Source organism: Panthera leo, chromosome B2 (assembly GCF_018350215.1).
Source record: "Panthera leo isolate Ple1 chromosome B2, P.leo_Ple1_pat1.1, whole genome shotgun sequence".
Taxonomy (NCBI): Eukaryota; Metazoa; Chordata; class Mammalia; order Carnivora; family Felidae; genus Panthera; species Panthera leo.
In genome coordinates this window covers 96,101,496-96,115,385 of record NC_056683.1, presented here as the reverse complement: position 1 = coordinate 96,115,385, position 13,890 = coordinate 96,101,496, and the positions used below count along the sequence as shown (strand labels likewise).

At 38.5% G+C, this 13,890-nt stretch overlaps 1 protein-coding gene across 5 annotated transcripts in view; it reads left to right on the top strand.

Moving 5' to 3' along the window:
* Positions 1–13,890, top strand: part of PDSS2 (decaprenyl diphosphate synthase subunit 2) — a 289,871-nt gene that overhangs the window by 150,069 nt on the left and 125,912 nt on the right. For all 5 annotated transcript variants that reach the window (XR_006202742.1, XM_042939483.1, XM_042939480.1 and 2 more), the window contains exon 3: positions 5,535–5,733. Coding sequence is in view for 4 of the 5 variants with exons in the window: in XM_042939483.1 (XP_042795417.1) it covers positions 5,535–5,733 (199 nt within the window). In the remaining variant the exon portion in view is untranslated. The remainder of the gene's footprint in view (positions 1–5,534; positions 5,734–13,890) is intronic.

Sequence of the window (13,890 nt, the reverse complement as noted above, 5' to 3'; positions counted from 1 at the left end):
ATCCTAATGTAACCTAGTCACTTATCCATACAGACCCTATACTCTGGCCAAACTCACCTCCTCACCCTCTGGTCACATTTTCTCCTCTTGCCTTCACCAAGCCTTGATTTCTCTTCTCCCTTATTCTAGGATTCCTAATCACTGTCTTTTCTCTACCCTTTATCTCCAGCTATAGAAATCATACCTATCACCCATGGCCCAGCACAAATGTACCTTATTCAGAGAAAATTGTTTATATTTTTAAATACTTTTTCTTATACTTTATACTTAGTTTCTAAGTTTTCTCAAATTTGAATGAAATGCCCTATTTATTTATTCATTTATTTATATATTATTTTTATTCTCAAGTTAACATACAGTGTAGTCTTGACTTCAGGAGTAGAACCCAATGATTCATCTCTTACATATAACACCCAGTGCTCATCCTGCAAAGTGTCCTCCTTTATGCCCGTTGCCCAATTAACCCATACCCCTCACTCCACCCCTACCCCCATCAACCCTCAGTTTGTTCTCTGTATTTAAGAGTCTCTTACGGTTTGCTTCCCTCTCTGTTTTTTTCTTATTTTTCCTTCCCTTCCCCTATGTTCATCTGTTAATTTTCTCAAATTCCACATATGAATGAAATCATGTGATACATCTTTCTCTGACTGACTTATTTCACTTAGCAGAATATCCTCCAGTTCCATGTACATTGCTAAAAATGGCAAGATTTCATTTTCTTTTTCATCGCTGGGTAATATGCCATTACGTGTGCGCACGCACCACATCGTAATCCATTTATCAGTTCATAAATATTTGGGCTCTTTCCATAATTTGGTTGTTGTTGATAGTACTACTCTAAACATTGGGGTGCATGTGCCCCTTCGAATTAGCATTTTGGTATCCTTTGGATACCAAATGTATCCAATTGTAGTAATGCAATTGCTGGATTGTAGGGTAGGGTTTTTTTTGTTGTTGTTGTTGTTGTTTTTGTTTTTGTTTTTTTTTTTAGGGTAGTTCTATTTTTAATTTTTTGAGGAACCTCCATACTGTTTTCTAGAGTGGCTGCACCGGTTTGCATTTCCACCAACAGTGCAATAGGGTTCCCTTTCTCCACATCCTCGCCAACATCTGTTGTTTCCTAAGTTGTTAATTTTAGCCTTTCTGATAGGTGTGAGGTGGTATCTCATTGTGTTTTGATTTGTGTTTCCCTGATGATGAGCGATGTTGAGCATCTTTTCATGTGTCTGTTAGCCATCTGGATGTCTTCTTTGGAAAAGTGTCTATTCATGTCTTCTCATTTCTTCACTGGATTATTTGTTTTTCAGGTGTTGAGTTTGGTAAGTTCTTTATAGATTTTGGATACTAATCCTTTATTCTATATGTCATTTGCAAATATCTTCTCCCATTCTGTCAGTTACCTTTTAGTTTTGTTGATTGTTTCCTTTTCTGTGCAGAAACTTTTTATCTTGATGAGGTCCCAGTAGTTCGTTTTTGCTTTTCTTTCCATGGCTTTCAAAGATATGTCAAGTAAGAATCTTTCAACTGGCATATCTAGGAAGCAGCCTAGGTATAGTGGAAACAGGTTGAACTTTGAAGTCTCTATCGGTTATATGTTGTTACATAACAAACTGCCCCAAAACTTGGTGACTTAAAACTGTAACCATTTTATTTCTCATAGTTCTGTAGGTTGGCTGAACTCATCGTCTGCTGGTTTCTCCTGGGTTTATTTATGTGGCTGCATTTGCTTGGTAGGTCAACTGGAGGGTGGGCATGGTTAGGAAAGGTAGGCCTTTCTCCATGTTGTCTTTCATTCTTAAGGAGGCTAGATTAGGTTTCTTCACAAGTAGTCTTGGGATAGCATACCGAGAGGGTAATCCCCGGTGCAAAACACTTACAAGACCTTTGGATTTTATCCTGCATTTGCTGGTTTTCTATTGGCCAAACAAGTCATATAATCAACTCAGAGTTAATCAAGGAGGATATGTGACATGGATGTCAGGAGGTATGATTCATTGGTGGACATTGGTATAACCATCTGCCACAGTCCACCTTCAGGTCCCCATGATCCACATTCCTTCCTTATGCAAAATATACTTACCACCTCCCTTAGCCCCAAAGTCTCGTGTATTTCATGGCATCGAGCTCAAGGTCCGTGATCTCATAATCTCATAAGTTTCATTAGGTCCAAATGTGGATGTGGCTCCAGGGGTGCAGCTCCTCAGTCCAAGGAACTAAAAGGATAAGTTACTACCCCTACCATTACTACACATCCAGTTTGGAATAGTGAGTCAGGAACAAGACAACCACAATAGTCACTTCCATTAATGGGGCGCTTGGGTGGCTCAGTCAGTGGAGTGTCTGATTTTGGCTCAGGTCATGATCTCACAGTCTGTGAGTTTAAGCCCCACGTTGGGCTCTGTGCTGACAGCTCGGAGCCTGGAGCCTGCTTCGGATTCTGTGTCTCCCTCTCTCTCTGCCCCTCCCCGGCTCATGTTCCATTTCTCTCTCTCTGTCAAAAATAAATAAACATTAAAAAAAATTTTTTTTAAAGAGGGAGAATTGGGAAGCACATAACAATCATTTGCCCATAGTAATTCTGAAATCCAGCTGGGCACCTATTATCAGGACCTCCTACTCTAGAAGTGAAGAATATTTTTTGACTAGGGCCCAGACTGTTTCCTGGGAGAGATTCCCCAACCATTGTACTCCAGAATCCTTTGCCCTCCAAACTATTTTCCCTGAAAATTTTCAGAAAGAAATGATTTAGAGATAGCTATACTTGTGGTAAAATAGCATAACATATAGACTTGTCAAATTACTATGTTATACACCTGAAACTAATGTAACACTATGTGTCAACTATACTTCCAATTAAAAAAAGAGACAAGATGGGGTGCCTGGGTGGTTCAGTCAATTAAGTGTCTGACTCTTGATTTCAGCTCAGGTCATGATCTCATGGTTTATGAGATTGAGCCCTGTGTCAGGCTCTGGGCTGACAATGGGGAGACTGCTTGGGATTCTCTCTCGCTGTCTCTGCCCCTCTCCCACTAGTGTACTCGTGCACTCACACAAAGTCTCTCAAATAAACATTAAAAAAAAAAAAAAAAAAGATGACTCATACTTGTATTTGAGTAGCTGTCTCAGCCTGATTGCTTGTCCATGGAAAGTTGGTTTAGAAGCTCCTTTTTTTCTTTTTTCTTTTTCCTTTCTTCCTTTTGAACTGTCAACTGTCACTTGAGTTGAAGCTCATACAACTCCCTCAAAAGCTTTTTGGGATTTCTGTGAATGTCATTAATGTTCATTCCGTACCCTAAAAGACATATCCATAGTTCTTTTTTGAGGTATACATGTCTACTTTAGGTTGAGTATAAGGCTCCTATGGGACAATACCCTTAAAATTCTTAGAGACCTTTTGTCTAGCCAAAGGGTCAATCAGGCATCAACTTAAATTTGTTAGGTCTTTAGAAAAGGTCTTATAGCTGTAGTTTTGATTTGATTTTTTTTCCTAATACCATTTCTTTCTTTGAAGTCTTTTTTTCTGAAGAGACTGGAAATATGAAGGTTTTCTTTTCAAACTAGCAAGGTCCTCTAAACTGCTTCCAAACTCACAATTCTCCCTTTAGCTCATCTCTCTTGTACCTTGTACCTTGTACACAGCTGAAATAATCCAGATGACATTTCATCATTCTGCCTGGTAATCCTCTTATCCAGATACATAATTTTATTATACGTTTTCTATTTTTCAAGTTACCATAGGCAATAGTTTTGCCAGTTGTTTCACTACCTTCTAACATAACATGTCCCTTCTCAGTCTCCAGTAACAATTTCTTCACTGCCTTTCTAGCTTCCACTAAGAATTTGCTGTCTCTTTAGCTTTCACATTTAGAACCCACCATTCAGACTCAAAGCCACTGACACATATTTTAGGCTTTTGTTGAACAGCACGCCATCCCAGATATACTAGTTTCTGTATCAGATATCTGTTGCTGCCTAGCAAACTACCCTATAATTTACTAATTTGAAATAGTCATTTTATTGCACATTCTGTGGATTGACCAGATGGTTCTTCTACCTAGGGTCACTCATGTGACTGCTTTGGACGAGTCTTAATACAGAAGCATTTTTTAGGCTTGCTTGTGTCATGTTTGCTAAGGTCTTTTTGGCCAAAGTCAGTTAATATGGCCAAACCCAGCGTTAGTGTGGATGGGACAACACAGGGGCATGGAAGCCAAGAGGTGTGATTCACATGAAGCTGTTTGTAACAGATTCCAACAGATTTCGAGCTCTACGTTACTCTGTGCCTTTGGGAAAATCATTTAACGGCGTGCAGCAATTTTCTCACCTGTAAAAAGGAATTAGTAATACCTATCATAGGATGGTTGTGAAATTTAAATATTTTGGTAATTTTTTTATGATTTTAAAATAATGCTTTTGTTATTGGAGAAAATGTCCAAACTATAGAAAAGTATTAAAAAAGAAACATTTCTTGAGATCGCACCTGATACAGTACTATACTATAGGCTCCTCAAGGGCCTTCTCTATTTTCTTTACTACTGTAGCTATATATCTTGGCTTTGTATTGTCAAATGTAAGGTCTTTGAAGGAAGAGACCACATTTTATTCATCTCTGTAAATCCCATAGCTTTGCATTAGGGTTAAAAAAGATAATGTGGGGGCGCCTGGGTGGCGCAGTCGGTTAAGCGTCCGACTTCAGCCAGGTCACGATCTCGCGGTCCGTGAGTTCGAGCCCCGCGTCAGGCTCTGGGCTGATGGCTCGGAGCCTGGAGCCTGTTTCCGATTCTGTGTCTCCCTCTCTCTCTGCCCCTCCCCCGTTCATGCTCTGTCTCTCTCTGTCCCAAAAATAAAAAAAAAAAAAAAAAAGATAATGTGTAGAAGTGCTTGGCTTAATGCTTGACACAGGTTATGTTCCCCCCTTAAATTGGAGTTTCATTAGATCCTAGTAAGGATTTTTAGAGATCCTAAAATTACAGAGGTGGGAAAGGTATGCTGAGAACAGATCATCTAAATGGATCTCTGGAGGGTGGCCTCCACTGCCCAGCTTCTCTCTGAGGAATCCTGTTTATTCATGGCACGGAGGGTGAGGAATGTTCCAGGGAAGGAACATGTCGAGATCTGCTTATAGGGGTGCCTGGGTGGCTCAGTTGGTTAAGTGTCCAATTCTTGATCTCGGCTCAGGTCATGATCTCATAGTTCCTGAGTTCAAGCCCCATGTCAGGCTCTGTGCTGACAGCTCAGAGCCTGGAGCCTGGGTTGGAGTCTGTGTATTCCTCTCTCTCTGACCTTCCCCCACTCATGTTCTGTCTCTCTCTCTCTCAAAAATAAGTAAATACTGAAAAAAAAATCTGAGTATAGATGCCAAAGTGATCAGTAGAGAGGCCTCTATTAAAAACTCCATTAAAAAAGAATAATCTAAAAAAGAGAGAGAGAGAGAAACTAGCCATTGAAATATTTTATTGTTAAAAACTGAAGTCTGACATTACCGATATGATGGTTTTCTTGACACTCAGACAAGTCTTACTTTCACGTTTTAGTCAAAGAAGTTTGGCAGAGATCACAGAACTTATCCACACTGCTCTCCTCGTACATCGTGGGATAGTAAATTTAAGTGAATTGCAATCCTCTGATGGACCACTGAAAGACATGCAGTTTGGAAATAAAATAGCTATCCTGAGTGGAGACTTTCTTCTAGCAAATGCCTGCAACGGACTAGCTCTGCTACAGAACACCAAGGTAATACCGGGCAGGGTTTGCTTATGTCTGGGTGACCTTTAGGTGGCTCTTGGTTGACTGCTGGAGCTGTGGAGGTCTGTATGCCCTGCTGCCCCAGCCCCCCACGTGTGGATGCTCAGTAAAATTGGGATGATGGTGGTGGCAATGTCCACATCAGGTAAAACACAAATGCCAAGAAAGAGTTTTAAAATTAACTTCTTTTTCTGCTGGTTGTAATTAATTATTTGTTAACTATATCAGTATGGTTAAATAACACAAAGTATATCTATAAACAAATATTACCTATTATCTCACTATCCAGAGACAACCACTGTTAGTTAATATTGTGATGTATTTCCTCTCAGGCTTTTTGTTTGTTTGCTTACTCCTACCTTCATGTTGTAACATAGGTGAGAACTAACATTATAAGGTTTTTTTAATCCTGCCTATTTTTTCCTGCTTCATATTATGATGTGGGCACGTTCCCATGTTATTAACACTTTTCACAAACTTGTTAATGGTTGCGTAATATTCAGTTATTTATTTATTTGTTGGTTTATTTTTGTGAGACAGAGACTGAGCATGAACAGGAAAAGGGCAGAGAGAGAGGGAGACACAGAATCCAAAGCAGGCTCCAGGCTCTGAGCTGTCAGCACAGAGCTCGACACAGGGCTCAAACTCACGAACTGCAAAATCATGATCTGAGCCAAAGTCGGATGCTTAACCGACTGAACCACTCAGGCGCCCCAATATTCAGTTATTTAGATGTAATATCACTTCTTTAACAAATTTCTCATTTTTGGAATTTAAGTTGCTTCTGATTTTTTACTGTCATAAATAGATATGCAGTAAACATCTTTACATATCAATTTTCCTCATTCCAGATTATTTTGTTAAGATAAATACCTAAAAGTGGTTCAAAGGGCTTAAACATTTTTAGCGTATTGGCAAGCTGCTTTCTAGAAAGATTATAGAGTTATTCCTTATATATGAATTTGAATCAGGCTTAGCTGTAAAATAACAGTGGCCTAAACAAGACAGAATCACTCTTTCTCATGTAAAAACATCCAGGACTAAACAGTCCAGGATTGAGTCTACAAAGTCAAGAACCTGGGCTTTTTCTGTCTTACTCCTCTGCCATCCCTATCTTACTACTTTATTTATGGCCCCAAATAGCTGTCATCATGTTCTCACTCCGGTCAATAGGAAGGGAGGAGGAGGAAGGACAGAGAAGGATAGGTCTCCTTCTCCTAAAGATCAAATGAGGGTACATCCTGGTTTGCTAAGGACAGTCTCAGTATATGTCTGCTGTCCCAGAATCCCATCTGACTTAACATTTGTCTTAACAGAGGACGATTGATAATTACATTAGAATGAGCCAGGATGGGTTTCATAGATGTCTACTTTATACTTCCAACCTCCGCCTCAGTTTTTGTCTCATCTAAGCTAATAGTATGTGAGAACCGTGTACAGTGGAGAGTGTTCTCATGGTAAGGTGATATTAAATCTGGAGGACAAGCAGAAATAACTTTCCAGACACCTCCCAATCAAGGATAGCACACAAGGCAGTTGGTGGTACAACGTAGTGTCCTGAATGTCGAGGTTAACAGTTAACTTCTCCCTGTATCAGGTGTGGAAGTTTTTGGCATTGCTGCCCCAGCAGTGGGCCACTTGATGTATCAGCCAACTGCACTGCGGCCCATGTATGGCCTTTGAGAGTCACCAAGTCACCAGTCCAAAAGCTCAGTGGAAAGCAGAGTAAGGTGGCAGTTAGGTATCTGTGAGTTACGTATGGAAAATCAAGGCTGATCGGGGGAGGCGGTAGAGAGTAGACTGAGCACCCTTGCTTGTGCGGTGTTAACCTGTAACTGTTTGATTGTTTGGCGACGCTTTGTTTTTTGCAGTGAACCCTTCTGGCAACAATAAGCTAAAAACTATATATTTGATTTTTTTTTTTTTAAGTACTAAGATAGTTGGTAAGGAATGTGTAATTCTCATAAAATGTTGGCATTTACTATCCACTCTGGAGGCCATTTTGTTACCACTGACTGCATGAAAACAAGAAGTATCAAATCTGCTGAAAAAGTATCAGGATCTATTTCCAAAGTTAGCAGTTACTTTAAGAAGACTTCCTGAGGATGAGGGTTTCACACATGCTACTGCAGAAGGTATATACACATACCTCGCTGTGAAGCCTAACTTTTGTTTAGACAGATGTCTATTTTTCTAAATTAATTTCACTCATTTTCGACTATGGGTTTTCTGGCTTTTTTTAAATTTATTTATTTTGAGAGAGAGAGAGAGCAAGCAGGGGAAGGACAGAGAGAAAGAGAGAATCACAAGCAGGCTCCACGCTATCAACACATAGCCCGATGCAGGGCTTGAACTCGTGAACCATGAGATCATGACCTGAGCCGAAATCAAGAGTCAGACGCTTAACTGACTGAGACACCCAGGCACCCTTCGACTACAAGTTTTTATGTGCACATAGGAATAAGGGAAGCGATAACTTTATATTTCTTGGCCCCATTGACCAAAGAAAAACTTTGCAAACAGTTAAATAATTCCAGTTTTAGTTGACTGTCATCAGGTACTTCAAATAATTAAATCATTTTAGTTAATTCAAAAAATGTTTTATTTTTTTCATCCATTCATGGAATCAAGGTAAAGCTTCTGAAAGTGTATTCTACCAGAGATTAAGCCATTATGAGTGAGATCAGAAATTCAGCTTGAAATACAACATGGAAGATAAAATTACTAGTTTATAATAATAATACAAGTACACATTTTGCTGAGGTACACACAGTGTTGTGGTAAAAACAAGGTTCTTACTACATTGAGATTCCTGTGGAGTACTTGGAACTGGTTGTGGCATACCTGTAACTCATAATTGCATCCAAACAAGTGTCCACATTCTACTAATTGCAATAGATGGAATTGTTATAAGTATTTACGAGTATTTTTATCTTCAAGTCTTTGAACTACATGATTTTGGGGATTTTGGTGTTGAGTACAAAACATAGTTCAGCACTATAGTATGTTCCTTCTGTCTTTGTTGCCTGTCATTCATCAGATTTTCAAAATCTTTATGCCCAACAATGGTATTGAACTTTTTTATAAATTTTGATGACATCTTGTTCAGAATCAATTGGAAATCTGAAATCAAGGGTTCAACAAAGAGAACACAAAATGAAACTTTTAGGGAATTATAATGAATTCCCTAAACAATCAAGGAATTACAGTTAATGAAAATCCCATTGGATTTTTTCTTTGCAAAAGCAAGGAAGGAGCACAACAAAATAAATAGTAAGAACTCAAATGCTACCCAAGATTAAAATTTTAAAGTATGTAATTGTGATTTGGAATATCTCACCTTGCAGGAAGAATCTTTTGTTAGTGCGCCTATTTTGAATAAATTATACACACACATGAATGAAATGAAATTGAGAAGGCCTAGATTTTGTAGCATCTAATTTTAGCAAAGCATTCAAAAGAATTGTAGAGACAATTTATTTGACAAGCTTTGTCTTATAAAAATATTTGTCAAAAGAAGGTACTCTGAAGGAAGCAAAAAGACAGTACCTTGAAAATATTTGGGCTAGAAGAGTTACACTTTACAATATTTAAAAAATCAGAATTGAGGGGCACCTGGGTGGCAGGCTCAGTTGGGTAACCATCCAACTCTTGATCTCAGCTCAGGTTTCGATCTGAGGGTCATGAGTTCAAGCCCTCTGTTGGGCTCTGCACTGGGCATGAAGCCCACTTAAAAAAAATTAGGGGCGCCTGGGTGGCTCACTAGGTTAAGTGTCCGACTTCAGCTCAGGTCATGACCTCACGGTTCTTGAGTTCGAGCCCCGCGACAGGCTCTGTGCTGACGGCTCAGAGCCTGGATCCTGCTGTGGATTCTGTGTCTCCCTCTCTCTACCCCTTGCCCACTCATACTCTCTCTCTCTTTTTCTCTCTCTCTCTCTCAAAAATAAATAAGCATTAAAAATTTTTTTTTTTTTTAATTAGAATTGAGTTTCTGTTCCACTTTGGAAATTTGCTTAGAGCTTACCGGGTAACTCAGAACTGGTAGAATGAGCATTTTCTCAATTAAAAATAACCAATAAAATCAAATGAAGATATCAATAATTTCATATTAGTCATAAACTGCAACTGTGAAGAATATTGCTGGCAGTTTTATTTTTAAATGCCATATTTTCTTTGTAATTTTTTTTTTGTGAGAGAGAAAAGGAACAAGTGAGCAAGGGCAGAGAGAGGGAGAGAGAGAGAGACAAGTGGGGCTCATCTAAAGTGAGGCTTATGTTCACCTGAAGTTGGGGCTCGTGCTCACCCGATGCAGGACCCAAACTCATGAACCATGAGATCGTGACCTGAGCCGAAGTCAGATGCTTAACTGACTGAACCACCCAGGTGCCCCTAAATGCTGTATTTTTAAAAGCACATTCTTCAGGGACATCTGGCTGGCTCAGTCAGTAGAGGCATGTGATTGTTGATCTCGGGGTTGTAGGTTCGAGCCCTTCATTGGGTGTAGAGATTTCTTTAAAATAAAATCTTTCAAAAAAAATAAGATAAAAGCACATTGTTCAGAAAAATGCCAGTTACACAAGATTAGAAATGAATTAGAGTATGTGAATATTTACCAAGAATAATTATTTTGCTGGTTATTTTTTAATACTCAGATGATCAATATAAAGTTCTTTTTTATTTTGTTGTAATGTACATGGATATATTTTTCTTTCTTTTTAAATTTCATTTTTGAAAATAGTTTTTGAGTAGAACTTGTTAACAAGCCCACCAACATAATAAAATCATTTATTAGTTAATAACTACGTGTTTCAGGGCACCTGAGTGCCTCAGCCTATTAAGCACAGGGCTCTGTGCTAATGTCACAGAGCCTGCTCAGGTGTCTTCCTGCCCCCTCACTGCCCCTGCCCAACTAATGCATGTGTGCTCGCTCACTCTCTCTCTCAAAATCAATAAACTTTAAAAAATAAATACATGTTTCAAAAAGTGTAAAATTTTAATTTTTTAGCACTCACTTTTACTCTCAAGTGTCCCAGTTTGGTTGATAAATTTTATAGTATCACCACTTTACAGACATTTCCCAGAAGTTGCTCAAGATCATTCTGCTTACTTACTGGCCAGAATTGAATTATATGGCCGCACCTACTTATAAGGGAGGCTAGGAAATATAAACTTCATTTTGGGGAGCCACATGCGCAGCCAAAAATCTGAAAGATATGGATAATAGACACTGGAAGACAAATAGCATTTTGCCCTATCTCCCCATCACACTTTTGGCTATATTTTTATGAGACCGATCTGCTGATTTTTAGGGAGAAAATGGTAGGGTACCTCTAATACACAGTTTATATTCATGTGAAAAGGAAACCAGTAAGAAATGAATTGGTTATATAAAATAGAATAATAGAGAATCTCAGATCTCCCACCAGAGATTTATTACCATTTGGGCATTCTTTTTATTTACCCTCAAATTGCCCTGTTTTCTGTGTGTATAGTCTACTGTGATGGGTCTCACTAAATTCTCTCCTTTACTGGAATTCACATGTTAGCAGAAGGGTGTTTGATCCACTGCCTTGGAAAGCCATTCTATGACTGCATCGTCCGTCTTGCCTCTTGACCATGCCTGCTGTGGTCTGATGAACTTTGGGTCTTAGGGAAGGAGAAGACCTCAGAAGGTACAGGCCTCGTGTGGTTTCTGGGTGTCTTGCACTATACATGACTAGCTATAGTCGTATACACTGGCCACTCATGGATTAGACCCACATACCTAAGAAGAAGAGATATTCTGGATGCAGTAACTAGATCCACATTTTTGTAAGTAGCTCTCAGCCTGGCCCCTACCTTAAAACAAGACTTACTGCCTTGAGACAAATTTCTGTTTTCTCTAATCATTCGTTTTAACTTACTTTAAGCTATTCTGATGAAATCTTATATAAGGTTAAGATGGTGGTATTTAGCACAAATATAATTATGCTGTAATGACACAAACAAGTATTCACTTGCTTTAACCACTCACTTTATGGGAATGATATTTAATGTGTTCCTTTTTCTTAACTATCTTGTATCATTCACACATGCTTTCTTTTAGTGTGGTTCAAGTTCAGGGAAAATGGAGGCTTTACTCCCATCAAAATCAATTGAGATTCATGGTTTGTGAAATCCACTCTTAGTGTTTTGCATTCAGAAGCATCACTATAAATGTTCCAGAGACTAAGACCTCCACCATCTGCTCCATTAGGCACTGGATTTCAGTGGCAGTATTTGATTAAAAAAAAGAAAAAAATACAAAACAAAAACTTAGCATATCCAAGCAACAGTTAAGCCTGTTGAAATAAGAATGATTAGGTATTTCCTTCCTCCTCAGTGAGTCCTGTACCTTCATGGTCTCTGCACAGTTTTGTACTTTTAGATTTTCATTTTATTGACTTTTGTCTGGTGAGCAGGTTTTTTTCCTTTTTAGGCCCACGGTATATTGTTTTGTTTTGTTTTTTTTAATTTGATAGTTGTGTATTTGATTGAAGCCTTTATTCTATGAATCATTCTGTTCATCAAAAAAAGGATCCTTTTGCACCTTGTTCTTCAAAATTTGAAGGCTCTACAAAGGTCAATTTCAAAAGACACTTCACTGCATCAGCTCTTGTGAAAGATCTTGAATACCATGTCCAGGGGTCTATAATTGATCTTCTGCCATTCTAGGCTTCTACTAGCTCTCTTTTAATCCTAATAGATGATTTCCAAACCATATATATGAACAATAGTTTAAACTGATTATAGGGGGTAAAGTTCTTGAAAGTCAAGAGTTATCTTTGATAAAACAAATCTTCCATATTGAGAATCAATTCCTTTTATTTAAAGACTTGGCAGTTTAGGGGAGCCTGAGTGGCTCAGTCGGTTGAGCATCCCACTCTTGATTTTGACTCAGGTCATGATCCCAGGGTCATGGCATCGAGCCCACGTCTCAAGCCTGCTTGAGATACTTCTCTCTCTTTCCTTCTGCCCCTCTCCCTTATTCATGCTCTTGCACACTCTAAATAAATAAGTAAGTAAATAAATAGGGTTTTTAAAATTTTTTTTTAATGTTTATTTTCTGAGAGAGAAAGAGCATGAGTGGAGGTGGAGGAGCAGAGAGAGAGGGAGACAGAGAATCTGAAACAGGCTCCAGGCTCTGAGCTGTCAGCACAGAGCCTGACGCGGGGCTCGAACTCACGGACCATGAGATCATGACCTGAGCCGAAGTCAGATGCTTAACCGACTGAGCCACCCAGGCACCCCGGCAGTTTATTTTTTTAAAGAAAGTAAAGTTATAGCTCAGAAGAAGACTAATTTTATTAAATGAATTCCCAGAAACTTAAATTGATTAAGGATAATACTAATCATTAATAAGAATTTTTTGTGTGGAGGAGGAGGTAGTGATAAATGTTTCTCTGGGACAGTATTAAGTTTTTTAAAGTTCTCTACATATGGTTAATGTCTTAGTAAAGTTAGATTTCTCCTTACTGACGTTTTAATGTTCTCTTACAAGAAAGAAAATTTGCTGATAGATAAACAGATAAAGAAGATGAATATATATACCATATGCTATATATGGGGTGTGTGTGTGTGTGTGTGTGTGTGTGTGTGTGTGTGTGTGAATATTACTCAGCCGTAAAAAAGAATGAAATCTTGCCATTTGTGACAACATGGATGGACCTAGAGGGTATTATGCTAAGTGAAATAAGTCATACACAGAAAAGCAAATGTCATATAATGTCACTTATATGTGGAATCTAAAAAACAAAACGAATGAACAAACAGAATGGAACACTTTTACATACAGGAAATAAACTATTGGTTGCCAGGGGGGCTGGGGTGGGTGGGATGGGTGAAACAGGTGAAGGGGATTAAGAAGTATAAACTTCCAGTTATAAATAAGTCACGAGGATGTAATGTACAGCATAAAGAACATAGTCAATAACATTATAATAACTTTGTATGGTGATGGATGGTAACTAGACTTACTGTAGGGGTCATTTAACAGTATATAAAAATATGAAATCACTGATATATACCTAAAACTAACAGGATATTGTTTGTCAGTTATACTTTAATTTTAAAAAGGAGAAGAAAAATTTGTCAGCAATAGCAATGAAAGAGACACCACAGCAGTGA